This window comes from Callithrix jacchus, chromosome 2 (assembly GCF_049354715.1).
Source record: "Callithrix jacchus isolate 240 chromosome 2, calJac240_pri, whole genome shotgun sequence".
NCBI lineage: Eukaryota > Metazoa > Chordata > Mammalia > Primates > Cebidae > Callithrix > Callithrix jacchus.
Window position 1 is genome coordinate 172,679,260 of NC_133503.1, and position 17,719 is coordinate 172,696,978.

The following is a 17,719-nucleotide window of genomic DNA, read 5'->3' on the forward strand; positions in this document are numbered from 1 at the left end:
AGTGCTGGGATTACAAGTTTGAGCCACCACAGCCGGTCTGTGGCAGTTTCTTTTAAAGTGGACCTAACTATTGGGTCAACTGTTATATAGCAAATAATTCTATATAATTTTTCAAATGTTTAGTACTTTTCAAATACCTCTCCTATCCCCGTAACTCCCTTTGAGCCATACTACAAAACTATCAAGTCAGTGATTAATTGTGTACACTCCAAGTGGTATTTTTTTCCTTCTTCTGGCTGGACTGAGTCAGTATGTTTTACTAAAAGAAAATTTACAGTTGATTAAGTGAATATACCATGGATCTTTCTATTGCTAAAAAGAAATTAAAATGAGACCTCAACATATCTTAAGCAAAAACACTAGTAAAGGGCAAAATAGAGTTAAGTGAAAATATAAGTCTGAAATACTCAAAGGAGTTCATGACACAGTCAAGTATATGAAGCAATCATTAGACTGCAAAGAACTTATAGAGAGAAAGAAAATAAAGAGAGCCTGTGTACACCTTAGTGTTTGCATTTTTCCATTTAGATCAGATAGATGAAAAGAACAGACCCAAAGCTAATCCACATTCCAAAGCATTCAAACAGAAAGGCATTCTATTAATAAAATCCATTCAACAGATAAATTACCTATTTACCTTCAGGTTTGTAAAACTGGGATAACACAAAGGGCACATTTCTTACTTTTATTTCAACATTTAAAATATTCACAGATGGAGTATTATATTCAGACATCTCCATGGAAGATGTAGGAAAACAAAACATACAGGCATTCCACAATTACAGAATTACATATTTGTGATTATGTGAATGTTTACCCTAGAGTTTATCTGGAAAAACATGTTTTAAAAAAAAAAAAACTTGAATGTTTCACTGGATTAATTTCCATAAAAAATGAACTACAAAGAACTTCAGGAGAGATACCTAAATATTAATGCTTTTTAAAAATTTCAAACTTTTATAGTATTCTGCTAACATCTCTGTGAGAAACACTTAATACTGAATTCTTTTTTCCCCTCAATAGCCAAGTCAGAATATACTTACTTCATTTCCCCCCAAGTCTGTTTCTAAACACATTATGTAGAATAGATTTGACCATCACAGCATCTTGACTAGCTAATGAGGTAGGAGTATTCTTAAGTTCTTAGGCATTGATAAAGCAAAGCAAAAGACATTAAATTACAAAGTTTTTCTTTTTTAGTGGTTGTTAAGTGAAATGCTAAAAGCACTAGAAGCTGGTCAAATGCTGCTCATATTTTAAAAACAAAGAGGAAAACCCCATTAGAAAGCCCTGACACAGAGAGTCTGTTAAAGGGCAAAACCTGAGTACTGGAATTAAACTCATTTTGGCATTGTAAGGTAAGGTATCTATGCCTAAAAATGCCAAGCTTTCTGCCTAGGAAAAAAAAATATCAAGATAAAATTTAAACAGAAACAAAATTAATCTATGCTTTATTTTCAGAACAAGTTAATTTACTTCTTTTAACCCAGTTCTCTTTTGCTATAAACAAAAAAAAAGATTAATAATTTCAGTATACTGTGTCTCCAGTAACACATTTAAATGAAGTTAGCAGTCACTATACTAAGTGCCAGAGAAACACTCCTTATAAGGAGGCTTTATTAACATAATGCTAAACAGCTAGAAAACATGTAGGTAATAGATTTCAGCACCATCTGTTAGTAGACTGTTTCAAAATGCATACACCCCCTAAATTCACATAAACCTAGAAAATTTACCCATCGTTCCCTCTGCATCTACCTCAAAAACCTAAGTTCTGTATTTTACCCTTTCTATGTGCCAAAAATAAGGAATACTTAAAAATCTAGCCCAATAGGACACAAACATGTCCCCCCAAAAGAGGAAGTTACCAATCAAGCATGATGTGTCTAAAATACAAATTTTAAGAGTTTCTCTGAACCTACTCTGGTTCAAGGGGCTGTAAAAATAAATACATATTTTTAACACATTGGTACTTATTATTTGATGAAGGATAAATTACAAGAGATTTTACCAATTTGCACCTCTTAAGGTTACTGCTAAATATACTTTAAAAAGTCATCTAAAAAGTGTTTTAAAAATACAACAAAATAGCTGCCAGAAAAAAAAAACTGCTAACTATGTGGCCTGGCAAATTATTTTGAAATGAGATCCTTGAAAATTAACTACAAAATATTTTAGATGTGCAAATCAAACTTGGTAGCAAAACAGTGCAAAACTCTGATATGGCAGCCCTTAGCAGGTAACCATTTGAGATTTGCTACCAAAAATAATTTTTCAACAAGAATCTTTTATGTCTTTAAACCTTTCCTTTTTCTACTCTACCTCGAATTGTGCTCCACTGCTGTTAGAAAAATCTCAAAATGTCATGTGTATATCATTTAAATAAGAGAATTATTTCCTCTTCACTGTCACCTCCTTTAATTTCAGTTATAATTCCATTTATAAACTCTTTTCCTAAGGCACACCATGCCCTATTTATTGCCACAAAGCCACTAAAATCTGTGCCTCAATCGTCTGCTTTATCAGAGTGGTTAAATACAAACCACTTACTAGTGTCTGCTAAAACTTAGTAACATCAAGTCTAGAATGCTATTGTCTGTTCTACTGTCTGTTCTACTGGGGCAAAGGCCAAAACTTATGCTCTTTTACCTACAAACTAACCATATTACCTACTGTAACAGTAAAGCTTAATGACATCTCTGGCTACATATAATTCATACTCAATATTATAAAATAAAATGTTAGGCCAGTAAGCTTGCACAACTTTTATTAAATCCTAGTCTTAACAATATCTGATGTTACAGACATCATCCCATGAACATGTTTAATAAGTGAAAGCAAGTTAGATATCTCATCTAAGTCATTATTTTCTGCAGACTAAGCAATAACTACACAGAACACTATGGGTAACGACAAACACCTGCTCAGTTTTCACACAAGCCATGTTGCTTATCAAACTAGATCTGCTAATATTGAATACAGTAGATTTGGTGATTGTAGTTCTCATATAAGTACATTATTGAGACAACAGTTTGACAGTTTCACTCACTTTCCAAATAAGCATAACATACTCAAAAAAAATAAAGAGTGAAGTAAAAACTGAACATAAGTTATTAAAGGAAAATGAGGTAAACAAAATAAAGAGTGAAAAAAATCATTGGGGTGGATTGGAAGAGAACAGATCAAATATGGATTGCACAAACCAAGTTTATCAACTCAATGCAATACAAATCCTTTTTATTGTAAAAGCTGAGAAGAAACTAAAAGATCTATAAAAACTGTTACCTTTGGCCTTAAACAGTTAAGTACCAACGCTTATGATCAAAAAAGGCCACAACAGTTAAGATTGTATTACTTGATTTTATTTTACACTAGGTGGTGGACACAAAGCAATCCTCCTTAATAAAGCTGACAATTAGTTTCACTCAACATTTTTAATAATGCACATTAAAAAAAGTATTCATTTTACAAATTCTTCTGCAATCCAAACATACAACAGCTTGGAGAACGACGTTTAGAAAACAAAAGCCAATGTAAAAAGACAGATTAAAACAACTAGAACAGTACAGGTTTTATATGGCTCGGATTTTACAGTTTTCTTACTGCATCATCAATGTCAGAAATCTGTTCCTTCAGCTGGCTCCATTGTTCTGGATTTAAAGAAATACCTAAAACAAAGTTTAAAAATTCAAAGGTGAAAATCTATTTAAGCATTGCGGATTTTCATACTTTCTTTTATTTTTCTTTCATACTTTCAACTAGAATACTGTTTTATCAAAATTGCCATTTCAGGCCGTGCATGGTGGCTCATGCCTGTAATCCCAGCACTTTGGGAGGCAGAGATGGGCAGATCACTTGAGGTTTAGGTCAGGTAAGGGAGTCCAACACCAGCCTGGCCAACATGGTGAAACTTCTCTCTACTAAAAATACAAAAGTTAGCTGGGCATGGTGTCAGGCACCTGTAATCCCAGCTACTTAGGAGGCTGAGACAGAATTGCCTGAACCCTGGAGGTGGAAGTTGCAGTGAGCCAAGATCACGCCATTGTACTCCAGCCCAGGCAACAGTGCAAGACTCCGTCTCAAAAAAAAAAAAAAAAAAAAAAAAAAAAAATTAAGAAATGTTTTAGTTTAGTCCCAACACCATAACAAAATTCAAGTAATTAAACCTCACCTTTTCTTCCTGGTTTCATTTCACCTTCTGGATCCATCCAATATTCTCTAATATCAATTAGCACTTTCCCTTTAAAATCTCGAACACTAACATACCTCATTTTCCCAATCTGCAAAAGAAATAAACATAAAAAGAGGTGCTCCTTTCAACAGTGGTATCTGTTTCAATCGTATTCATATTCACGACTTGCTGCACACTCACTCTACATCTAATCATGAAAATGACTACTGCTGACCCTTGAACAATATGACTCAACTGTGCAGGTCCCACTTATATGCATATTCTTTTCAAGTAAATATACTGGAAAATTTTTTGCAGACTTGACAATTTGAAAAAATTCGCAAACCAACTGCATAGCCTAGAAATAACAGAAGCATTAAGAAAAACTTAGGTATTTCATGAATGTATAAAATATACATAAATACTAGATTTTATCATTTACTACCATAAAACATACAAACCTATCATATGAAGTCAAAACGTATCAAAACTTATGCAGGGACACAGTAGAGAAAAATGTGAACATAAAGATGGAGAATTAAATCAAAACTGCATAAAATTAACTGAAGTACATAGTGTACTTGTGTAACAGTTTCATAGCCACTTTCTGTTGCTACCTCAGCATGCTCAAATGTTACAAACATCTGCTTAAAACACCTAGTGTAAAACATCATGTGATGCTAATCACCTCTCCTGAGCAGTTCATGTCTCCAACACTGCATATTGCAGTAAAAAGTAATCTCTCACAGTTAATGTTTTCATCATGATTAGTACAATACCATAAACCTTATTAAGTAACACTATGAGTTCCATACAAAGAGCCCCTAGTGATGCTGGAAGTGCTCCCAAGAAGCAGAGTTAGAAGGCATGACATCACAAGGGAAAAAAAACACCAGAAGCAGTAGTACATGCCTATGATCCCAGCTACTCAGGAGGCTGAGGCAGGAAGATCACTTGAGCCCAGGAACTTGAATCCAATCTGGGCAACACAGCAAGATCCTGTCTTTAATTTTAAAAAGAACAACAACAATCAAATATTAAAAAGCTGAATTGCTTGATATGTACCATAGACTGAAATCTGCAGCTGTGGTTGCCTACAATTTCTAACAGATGACATTTCTTTGAAACAGACAACATAAGCTAATGTTATTGATACCATACAGTATAGTAACTGTATTTTTTCTCCCTTATAATTTTCTTAGCAACATTTTCCTTTCTCTAGCTTACTTTAAGAATACAATATACAGTACATATAATATACAAAATATTTGTCAACTGTTTGTTACTGGTGAGGCTTCCAGTCAATAGTAGGCTATATTTAGTTTTGATTTGGCAAAGTCAAAAGTTATAACCACATTTTTCAACTGGTTGGTGCCCTGCATTCTGACCCTGCATTATTCAAAGGTCAACTGTACTACTCTCAATATCAAAACTGCAACCAAAGGAAATTACTGTTAAACTATCATATGATCCAGCAATCCTACTTCTAGGTATGCATCCAAAAGGATTGAAAGCACAGACTCCAAGAGACATCTGCACACCCATGTTCATAGCAGCATTATTCACAAGAGCCAAGAAGTGGAAACACCACAAATGTCTACCCAGAGATTAATGGTAAACAAAATGAGGGGAGTGGTGGCCAACAGACACACAATGGAATATCACTCAGCTTTTAAAAAAAGAAATCCTGTCACATACTTCAACGTCAATAACATAAGCCAGTCATAAAAAGGAAAATGGTAAATATTTTATGATTCCACTTACAAGATGTCAAGTTCACAGGGGAAAAAAAGTAGAATGGTAGTTACGCAAGGCTGGGAGAAAGGGCATTGTTGTTTAATGACTACAGAGGTTCCGTTTTGCAAGATGAAATAGTTCCGGAGATCTGTTTCACAATGTGAATATACTTTCATGGTTTTTACCACAAAAAAAAAATTAGGAAGCAAAATCTTGCAGTACAAATTATAATTACTAGTATTCCACGAATGCAACTAGCGACACTGCTTCAGCAACCATTCTGAATATATGAATCCAGAGTTCTAGTCAATAACAACAGTTTTCCTTTTGATGTTAACTTCAAATAACATCTAATGCACCTCATTCACAGTCAGATAGAGAACTTAAAAATGTTCACAGAAAATTATTTTGCAAAAATCTTGTATATCTGCTTACCACAAATTAAAAATTCCAGAAAAAAGAAGAGGCTTTCCGGGCCGGGCGCGGTGGCTCAAGCCTGTAATCCCAGCACTTTGGGAGGCGGAGGTGGGTGGATCACGAGGTCAAGAGATTGAGACCATCCTGGTCAACATGGTGAAACCCCGTCTCTACTAAAAATATAAAAATTAGCTGGGCATGGTGGCGCATGCCTGTAATCCCAGCTACTAAGGAGGCTGAGGCAAGAGAATTGCCTGAACCCAGGAGGCGGAGGTTGCAGTGAGCCGAGATCGCGCCATTGCACTCCAGCCTGGGTAACAAGAGTGAAACTCAGTCTCAAAAAAAAGAAGAGGCTTTCCTCAACAAAGTGCCTCCTAGCACTTTCCAAGACTCACTATAATATACTAAGGGAAAACAATGTAGTACTGGAATAAAGACAGACACAGAGGTTAATGGAACAGAATGGAGTAAAAAAAATACACAGGCATTTTATATATTCACTGATTTTTTTTTTTTTTTTTTTTTAAATCCAAGGTAATTCAAAGGAGTAAGAATTGACTTTTCAACAAATGGGGTTGAAACAACAGGACATCTGCATTGAAGGTGGGGAAGAATCTAAATCCCTATCTTATACCATACACAGAGAAATTAGTTCTACATGAATCATAGACCTAAATGTGAAAACACGAACTATAAAACTTCTAGGAAAAACAATGGCAAAAACTTTTGTGGCCATGATAGACAAAATATGTCCTGGACAGAAAAGTATGCTTTTAAATGTGTGCATGTTATTGTACATAAACTATACTTCAAAAACTTTTTTTTTTTTTAAAGGAACCTGCCCAATAGTTGCCTCTCCCTTGGGAAAAAAAGTAAAACTGACAAACTCTTCTCGGTAAAAATTAAATAAGTGATGAAGAGATGGGAGTATAGAGATATATTACTTAAAGGCAGAAAAACTGAAGATTAGTGAAATCACATTTTATTGGAAGAAAATAAAATCAGATGACAGACTATTTTATATCCATAAAATCTGGAGATTAGCAGCAAAAAATAGCATGTACATCATACAGAACTGTGATTCTTACATGAATTTGATTCCCTGTCCCCTTTGAAGATCTGATAAAGCAGCACTTCCCAACCTTTTTGGCACCAAGGACCAGTTTTATGGAAGACAATTATTCCACGGTGGGAGGGGAGGGGTGGCGGCAGGGAAGGGGAAATGTGATGGTTTCAAGACGAAAACTATTCCACCATCAGGCATTAGATTCTCGTAAGGATCACACACCTATATCCCGCACATGCGCAGTTCACAACAGGGTTCACGCTCCTATGAAAATCTAATGCCACTGCTGATCTGACAGGAGGCAGAGCTCAGGCAATGAATGCCCACTCACACGACGCTCACCACCTGTGCAGGAGGGACCCCTGTGATAAAGGTTATAAATAATCCCTTCAGATACAAAAAAGAAAATTCAAATTAAAAAACAATTCTATGGACTCCTGTCCCAGATTAAAATGACCAGTTAAGATCATTTTAAATTAAATAATTTAAAAGTATCAAGTATCCTTAAATTATCAAATCAACTAAGCCAGTATTACTGACCCTTTGTGGCTAACTCTGAAGAAAAATATGGATCGTTTTCTGCCTCAACTATTCCACTTCACAACACAGGAACTGAGTATGAGATAATTCTCCAGTCTCTTTATTATCACAGAGGTGACCCCTGGTAGGTTATGTCCCTATGGAGGAAAGTTCCTCAAAATCACAGCTGAAGGAACCGGAAATCAAGTATCTCTAGTATCTTCTCTCAAAATAGGATTCCGCCCAAATTATTTCAGACATTAAAAGAGTAGTGTATTGATTTTCCTTTGGTACGACTCTTTAATATATTTGAAGAACTGCTTATGTATTGATATTTAATGTACATCAAGGTGTAATGGCAATGAAATTAAGTATCAGCTGGGTACGGTGGCTCACGCCTGTAATCCCAGCACTTTGGGAGGCCAAGGCGGGCGGATCATGAGGTCAGGAGTTCGAGACCAGCATTAGCAACATGGTGAAACCCTGTCTCTACTAAAAATACAAAAATTAGCCAGGTGGTGGCATGTGCCTGTAATCCCAGCTACATGGGAGGCTGAAATCGCTTGAACCTGGGAGGCAGAGGTGGCAGTGAGCCAAGATGGCACCATTGCACTCCAGCATGGGCAACAAGAGTGAAACTCCATCTCAAAAAAAAGAGAAATTAAGTATCATATTCTCTCTTACAGTGCCTACGCTACCAGATCTGTGAAAAGCCACTCTGAAAATAAGGCCTATGTTCCTCCTAGAGGCAGACTTTCAAAAGGTGAAGTGTCAGCCTAAGAGGCTTGAGAAGCTTTCCAGATGAGGGTTTCAGAAAAGAGGCCAGGTGAGGTGGCTTATGCCTGTAATCCCAGCACTTAGGGAGGCTGAAGCGAGCAGATCACAAGGTCAAGAGATTGAGACCATCCTGGCCAAAATGGTGAAACCCAGTCTCTACTAAAAATACAAAAATTAGCTGGGCGTGGTGGTGTGCACCTGTAGTCCCAGCTACTCAGGAGGCTGAGGTAGGAGAATTGCTTGAACCCGGAAGGCAGAGGTTACAGTGAGCCGAGATTATGCCACTGCACTCCAGCCTGGCACCTGGTGATAACAAAGTGAGACTTTGTCTCAAAAAAAAAAAAAAAAGAAAAAGAAAAAGAAAAGAAAGAAATGAAGCTCCATTTTTCTGGCAAGAAAACTCCTAAAAATAGATCTAGTTTTCAGAACTACTCTTAACAAAATAGAATCTCTAAAATGTGTGTTCTGAACCAATAGTTTATCATCTGTACTTTGTTCATTTTCTTTATCGAGAAGTGTAACAAGGCAAAAATAAGCATGAGAAAAAAACTTAAATTTTCCCATTCTCACCTTAATCTTGGCACTTCATCTTTCAAAGCTATCAACAGGTCAAAAAATAAATGCATGTTAGCTTCGCTTTCTAGTCATTATAAATGTTTGCAGTCTTGGCCAGGCATGGTGGCTCATGCCTGTAATCCCGGCAGTTTGAGAAGCCAAGGTGGGTGAATCCTTTGAGCTCAGGAGTTCAAGACCAGCCTGGGCAACACAGTGAAACACCGTTTCCACAAAAAATAAAAATAACAATTAGCCAGGCACCAGTCCCACCTACTCAGGAGGCTGAGGCAGGAGAATCATTTGAGCCCAAGAAGCAGAGGTTGCAGTGAGCAGAGATCACACTGCTGCACTCCAGTCTGGGTGACAAGAGCAGAGATCGAATCTTTAAAAAATTAAAAAAAAAAAAGGTTGTAGTCTCATCCTGCCCAACCTTTTGGTTTCAACTAATACTTATGGCTCCTGCGCACACTCAACCTTTCTTGCTCCCATTACTGTTCTCTTCTCATGTTCCTTTACCCTCTCTCTTAATCTACATCATCTTTTTTCTTCCATTCTCTATCTGAATACAACCCAAGACACACCCTCATCTGCCTCCTATTCCTCCTCTGGTTTAACACTTCATTAGGCAGCTTTAGTCAACCATGCTGATAACCCAACAGGAACATTTCCCAACTAAGCCCTCCAGGTGCTACAAAAGAAACTCCATTTTTTTTTTTAAATCACATCCACAATCAGGTCCACATCTTCAGTGACCGCCTATTTCCTCTGGTCCATTCCTCTTAACCTGTATCTTTTAACTGCCACAATTTCTTCTTTAGGAAAAAACTAAGCCCTTACCACCTCACATACAGATTACAGCCTACAATTACCTAAGCAATCTCACCTGCATCCGTTTATTCCCAAAACCCCTTCCTCACAAATCCTTCTTGTATAAAGATGCCAGTATCAAGTCTCCCTAAAACGAGATAGGAAACCCAAGAGAAGCAGCTATACAAGTCCTTCCAGGTGATTTCATCAAGTCCCTCTAATGAACTTTCTTCACTTGACCTATTCAACCCATTCCCCTTTTCTGTTGCTCATCAGGTAAAAGTTAGGCAGGTCATACTGCTGCTTCCTCTCTGGTAATAATCTATTCATACCTTACTGTCCAACACTTGACCTGCCTCCTCCAAGTTGCTTTCTAAATGTGCAGTTCTTAATCTAATTTTTTGGATTTCTGTAAAATTTAAACTTGCATTAGTTTAAATACAGCAAAACTAGACTTTTAGAGACTTTAACAATAACCCAGCATTGTATTACTTTTACTAGTTTGTTCTATTTTAATAAATGTTCCTAGCAAAGAGGATTGTAACACACATATTATGCAATACAGATTACAGTACTTTTGACATTCTTCAGATCAAGCCAAATAATAATTCCTCTGAATCTAAAGAAATAGCCAACTTTGGCTGGAGGTGGTGACTCATGCCTGTAATCCCAGCACTTTGGGAGGCCAAGGCAGGTGGATCACGAGGTCAAGAGTTCAAAACCAGCCTGGCCAAGATGGTGAAACCCCGTCTCTACTAAAAATACAAAAATAGTGCTTGCCTTGGCAGCACACATATTAAAATACAAAAATTAGCCAGGTGTGGTGGCAAGCACCTATAATCCCAGCTACTCAGGAAACTGACGCAGAGAACTACTTGAACCCAGGAGGCAGAGAGATTGCAGTGAGCCAAGATTGCACCACTGCATTCCAGCCTGGGCAACAGAGGGAGACACTGTCTCAAAAAAAAAAGGCCAACTTTACCTGAAACATGTTATCATCTCTGCTGCTGCTGCTCTGTTTAGAAGATGACAGAGCTCTCGAAGTTTCACCTGTCTTTTGCTTCTTTACAGGTTTTTCTGGAGCAACTTGCTTTTTCCTCTTTAACTAAAAAAGAAAAGCAAAAATATGGTTAAAATTTGCATGCATAAGAATAAAACACATCTCAGTGTCAACAGATTCAAAAGACTACATCCAAAATATCATAAACGTATACAAAAGCAAGTTTCACTCAACAACAAAACTATGAATCTAACCAATCATTATACTTAGTAATGTTTTCAAACTCTGTTCTCAGAATCCTAAAAGACACTTCAGGCATCAGAATAGTATTAACCACAGCAACAGTCATTTCTGTGGTTTGGGATCCCATGAGATTTCTTTGGTAGAAAAAAAAAGATGGAAGGACCTTGCTGCTTCTGAATAAACCTGGGAACCACAGGTCTACTAAAGCTAGTCAGTTACTTAATTTTACAAAGCAGATATACTAATTAAAAGAATACAACCAGCTTATTCCATTTCCAGGATATGAATGTTTCTTTATGTCCTGCCTATTCCAAAAGGGATTTAAGCTGGCTTAAGGAATTTATGGGCCATGCGTGGCATTTTGGGAGTCCAAGGTGAGAGGATCACTTGAGGTCAGGAGTTCAAGACCAGCCTGGGCCAACATGGTAAAACCCCCATCTCCTCTTAAAACACACACAAAAAATACCCAGGCATGGTTCCACACGCCTGTGATCCCGGCTACTCAGGAGGGTGAGTCAGGACAATCAACTGAACCCAGGAGGTGAAGAAGGTTGCAGTGAGCCAAGATCACACCATTGCCCTCCAGCCTCAACTCCGGCCTGGACAACAAAAGCAAAACTTCGTCTCAAATAAAAAAAGAAGTTATGATTAGGCAAATCTGAAGAGAGCAATTTTGCACTGGGCACTGAGCGCCAACAACTCATGAACTTCCTTATCACAAAAAAAAGAAAATCACTGAAAATAGACAGGTATGTGTTAAACTAGCTTTCAAAAATCACAACAGTGTTTTAAAAACAGCATTATTTTAAAAGCTTATTATAAAGTTCCATTCTCAAAAAGAGCTAACAGCCCATAAAAACCACTAGAATTCAACCCAAACAGTAGAGGGCAATCATGTTCCTTCTTGATAGAATTGTATTAATATTTTAACGTTACTAAATTAATTGAATATTACCAAATTAGATAAAGCTAGGAAAAACTTATACATATAAAACGTGAAATGAAAAACATGGTATATAAGTGTCTACAAGATTAATATTACTATTTGAGACAAACAAAAAGTTAACTCAGTTCAAAATGCAGAAAGCAATTATTCTATAAATGAGGCTCTAAGTATTCCTAGTGGATTAGTGCATGTCTGGCAAATAAAAGTTCAATACACATTTGTTACATGAACATATTCAAACACTATATAACATTCAAATTTTAAAATTAAGAAATTTACTCAAGCATAGCTATGTAGTCTTTGAAACCTTATTTTACTCTTCCAAGTCTTGTTATATTCTGTATTTATACTTTAAGGTTGCAAATTCTCCAGTCTCCCATATACTCTCCCCTTTTCTTTTAGCTAAAATTGCTAACTAAGCTTCAGGAGGGGAAAAAAAAAGATGGGGAGCCTGCTTTTGAATAAACTTTTAGAAACCACAGGTCTACTAGTGCTAGTCATTATTTATTTTACAAAGGATATATGCTAATTAGGAAAAACACAACCAACTTATTCTATTTCTAGGACATAAATATATATTCAGATATGTAAAGTTCTATGAGATAAAGGACAGTACTCCAGGAAGGAAGACTTGACCGCAGAGTGAGATGATCAGTTCTGCTCCACTGAGACGCTCAATTTAGCGAAATGCACCAATTACCATGCAGCTGTCATCTAATGCAGAAAAGGCCTATCTTGTCAAAATGGGTTTCAAGTTAGCTTTCTTGGGTGCCGATTTAACTAGAAGGAAGGGACCACAGCACAAACTTGGTACATTCAAACTTAATGTATCAAGTCTAAAATTCAGAAATCCTCATGTGCAGAATAAACACCAGTAACTGAGAGAGCTGTCAAAATTAACATTTTATGGTCACTTACAGTGGCTCATGCCTGTAATCCCAGCACTTTGGAAGGCTAAGGCAGAACTGCATGAGGCCAGGAGTTCAAGACCAGCCTTAAAAACATAGCAAGACCTCATCCCTACGAAAACATTTTTTAATTAACCAGCATGACACCTGTAATCCCAGCTACTCTGAAGGCACAGGTGGGAGGATTGCTTGAGATCAGGAGTCAAGGCTGCAGTGACCCATGATGGTGTCACCACACTCCAGCCTGGGAAAAAGAGCAAGATCCTGCCTTAAAAAAAAAATTGGCATTTTACCAAAAAATATCAGGTAAATTTCTAAATAATGGCAAATAGTGACTTTGGCCTACTTAGAATTTTAGGCCCCTAGGGTCCAAGGCAGTGGTTCTGCAACTTTAGGGATTCTAATGGTTTTCAACAGAAGACTTAAGTCTGATTTAGGGCCTATGAGTATGAATGTGCAAGAAGCATCCTAGGCTTTTCTAGTGCCAACCACACCTCCAGAAATACCCACTCGCATTCTCATCTTCCTTTTTTCATTTAAAGAGACGAGGTCTTGCTATGTTAGCCTGGTTGGTCTTGAACTCTTGGGATCAAGCAATCCTCCCACCTTTGGCCTCTCGAAGTACTACGATTACTGGCATGTGCTACCGCACCCAGCTAGATCCTTTTAAGATGTTAATATGCCTTTTACCATCTGTCAGAATGGGACATAGACAATATTGCTGAATATCACCAACATGATTTGGTGCAGTAATAGTCACCTTTTTGTCAACCTCACTGTCAGAATCACTGCCAGAAGAGCTTGAAGAAACAAGTTCCTTTGATTTAGGCATCCTGAAAAAAAAAAAAAGAAACGCATCACATAAATAATTAACAAGCTACTCTATTACTTTCAACTTAGCTCTCCCCAATCAAAGAAAAAAATCAAGGACAAGTTACATAGTTCATTCTACCATTTTTGTGGAACTGGAGTTGTTATGAGCACAAGTATTTATCTATACTCTTCTAAGTTGCAAATAACATGCAGGGTGAACCCATTAAGAAAAATGAACTAAATGTCATACACTCTACACATCTAACCTTTCTCCAAGCCAATGGATCTTTCTATACTTTGTTTTAGTGGCAGGACACACTACGGGTAGGGTAGACTGCAAGAAGGCAGCAGACAATTACTGTTAAAAACAGAAAATAAATGTAATTCTACTATCACCGCTTTAGACTTCTCACCAATGAGATCAGAACTAATGTAAAGTTATTCACTGTAGGGAATGGACCCCAACATTTACACAACAGGGAACTAGCTGTACTATGCAAATGTGACATCTAATTAATTTTTCCATATATTTATTCATATTTTACATGTTAATTTTGACTGTTTAGACGTATTACCAAAATAACACGTACTAATTCAAAGTACACAAAATTATACACAATTCAGGCCAGGCACGATGGGTCACACCCGCAATTCCAGTACTTTGGGAGGCCAAGGCAGGCGAATCACTTGAGCTCAGGAGTTCCAGACCAGCCTGGTCAACACTGTAAAACCCCATCTCTACTAAAAATACAAAAATTGGCCAGGAGTGGTGGCAAGCCTGTAGTCCCAGCTACTCAGGAGGCTGACGCAGGAGAATCACTTGAACCCGGGAGGTGGAGGTTGCAGTGAGCCAAGGTCACATGCCATTCACAGAAATTCATTACATTTTACACTGATTTTTTTCTACTCTGGAACACAATTAAAATTTGAACAGCCTATTTCTGTGAAGGGCAAAACCTTCTCTCAAATTCCTACCCTGCTGGTAGCTCCCCTGGTCCCCCCAGAGATATACATAGCTAAGTGCCTTGCTTACAAGTGGATGTTTACTAAGTGCAAGTTTGTAGAAAGCAAACTATCATCAGTAAGCCTAAGACCCAAATTTCAAGGAATTCCAAGATATGTGGATACCTCTTTTCAAGGCACTAATAATACCAGATCGCAAATGCCAATTATCAAATAACTTTGCTCTCCCCTTTTCAGAAGAGATTAGGTCCTGTTAACCCACTTATGCCAGTGGTTGCAATTTTTTGAATTTTTGCAATCAGACCTTGGCGATGACCTTGAGCAGCAAGACATAAATAACACCCACATGCTTAGCGTTCCAATAATGGAACACTAGGCATAAATGGGTAATTTCTGTATGCCTTAAAAGGTTTAATAAACACAGTACACACTATATTTGCTGAGTACAAGAAAAAAAAACTTAAATTCCTCCTGAAAATAAAAAAATCATAAATGATCTAGCTCTCCAGACGAAACCTGCATTAGAACTGACGTTGCATGTGTTCCTAAATAGCAGGTCAAGGTAAAAGAAATGGGCCATCCCAATCCTGGCCACTCAATTCAAAGAGCTCAAACCATGCCCAACCCAGACATGCTGATTTTAACTGGTGATGTCTTGAAGAGTAAATTCAGAAGGGAAAAGCAACGTTCATGACCACGTGTTATCCATTTTTCCTATTTCTGCTCCATTTTGCAACCTAATCTCCAAAATCAATTTAGTTCACTTTTTAATGCTAATACAAATAAAAAAAGATCTTTTTTTAAAAGGTAATTAAATTGAACATAATTTATTTTTCACTTTGAAATGGTGGAACATAACTACCGTCTGTTATTAAAAACTGCCTGGGGGCCCAAGAACTTCTCAAAGAACCACCTGGTATTCAACCCAAGAAGTCCACTGGAGAAGAAAAGTAACGGTAACTAAAGCCAGCCTCTAAACTTTCAAATACATTTTTACCTTAACGAGCCTGTTCCAATGTGGGGGGTGGGGGGGAAGCAGCTTGTAATTCAAGTAATTGACACTGAAACCACTATTGTAGAATTTATGCAAAACGCAACTTTAAAAAGAGAAACGAAATCTCCAGCCTTTGCTGACTGAGGGGAAGATGAGAAAAAAACGAGGTGAAAATGAACCAGGACTTAAGGGCACACAACTTCGGTATAACAGAAGGATGACAAGCGCAAGACCAGGGAAGGGGTCGTGCGGCCCCAGTAAGCCGCTAGCACCCCGTGGCTAGCAGCCGCTCTGGCGAGGGGAGACAGGTTGGTCAGAGGGGGCGTGGGAGGCGGCGAAGTGCGGAGGAGACGGCGTGGGAAGAGGCGGGACTTGCACCAAGCGCCATTTTCTTCTCTCGAAGCGTTCCCTCTCCCCGCACATCAGAGCTTCTTCCCCTGGCCTCCTCCCGCCGCCCACTCCCGCCCGCATCCGCTTTCCCAGTCTCCAGAGCGCCCCCTCAGGGCGAGGGCCGGGGGAAGAGCGGGTACCGCACGCGCCCCACCTCGGCCAGCCGCCTCCGCATTGTCCCGGGGACGCCGCGACCCCCTCCCCGCGGCTCCTCGCCCCCGAGACGGCCTCAATCCGCTGCCTCAGGCCGCAGCGCCTGCCGCCTTGAATCGGCTCCCGGAGACCGGTGTATAGTGCGGAAGGGTCCACAGAGCTTCAGGCACGGAGTCGGGGACGGAGGAGGGGGCCTGGAGACGCCGAGGCGGGGAAGGGGGAGGTAAGGCAGAGCCGCCATTTCCCGCGGCTGTTGCCGGCTAGGGGAGCAGAGGGCCGAAGGCAGCTCACTGCCCGGCTGGGAGGGTGGGGTGGGCTGGATAGGGGCCCCGAGGAGTAGGGGTAGAGGGTTCCGCGCACTCACGCTCCGCTCGGCTCTAGCAGTCGCACACTCTCCTGCTCGCTCGCTCGCGACTGACAGAGAACCGGAAATGACGGCAGCCAGGAGACGCAGACCCCGCCCCGCTGGGCCTGCGTTCACGTGATGGGGCGTGGCCTCCCCACTGAAACCAACACTTAGACCCTTTCCAGGGCCTTAAAGGGACCGCCTCTTTTCCCAATGGATGACGGCAAAGTCAGATGTTGGAAGATTACACCTTACCGGTGAAAGAATGAAAGAACTAATATCCTTCCTGTAGGAGATGGCTTAAATAAATAAATAAATAAATAGAACATGAGTGACAAGCGCCAAGCGTTTCACTTGCTCAATAAATGATTTAATGAAGCGGAGGGGTCATAATGAAAAAATCAATACTCTGGTCCATTTTCCCAGATATGATCTTCCTACCCCACTTTACCCACCTCAGTACATGACTCTGCCTCCTAAATTCCAAAGGAAGGAAGCTAAAGTCACAGCGTTTAATTCTAGGAAGTGCAAGAAATCTTTGGAGTATGCCTTATTCCTGTATTGAGGTCCTGGAGATGTAAGGGAGTTCACAGAAGACAAGAGAAATCCATATACAAGCAGCAATATAGCTAAAAGATTATTTGAATATGTATTTGAATGAATGCCTCTTGCAGCTAATAATCAATACAAAGGTATATCTGTTAACAAAGATTTATCAAGAACCCACTACGTGTCAGACACTGCATGAAGCAATTTACTCATCCTAACAAGCACATTCCAAAGTAGGAATGAGTATTCTCTCCATTTTATAGATGAGGAAACCAACGTTAACACCCTATGGAGAGGGTATTTCCTGTTACAGCTGAAGTGTGAATTAGCCTTAGGTTCCCTCCCTCCTATTTTCTTAAATCCTA

The 17,719-nt window shown here is 38.9% G+C and overlaps 1 protein-coding gene across 2 annotated transcripts; it reads right to left on the reverse strand.

Annotated features, from left to right (window-relative positions):
- Positions 1–671: 671 nt before the first annotated feature.
- SUB1 (SUB1 regulator of transcription) lies at positions 672–16,875 on the reverse strand. Of its 2 annotated transcripts, none has more exons than XM_002745082.6 (5): positions 16,824–16,875; positions 13,907–13,979; positions 11,032–11,154; positions 4,172–4,280; positions 672–3,668 (listed from the first exon to the last, which is right to left on the reverse strand). In XM_002745082.6, exons 2-5 carry the CDS (start codon positions 13,976–13,978, stop codon positions 3,589–3,591), a joined length of 384 nt encoding a protein of 127 aa, XP_002745128.1. In that variant the 5' UTR covers position 13,979; positions 16,824–16,875; the 3' UTR covers positions 672–3,588. The 2 variants fall into 2 exon arrangements, with proteins under 2 accessions (XP_002745128.1, XP_078222051.1); XM_078365925.1 differs by having other exon boundaries at positions 16,461–16,875.
- Between the last annotated feature and the right edge of the window lie 844 nt (positions 16,876–17,719).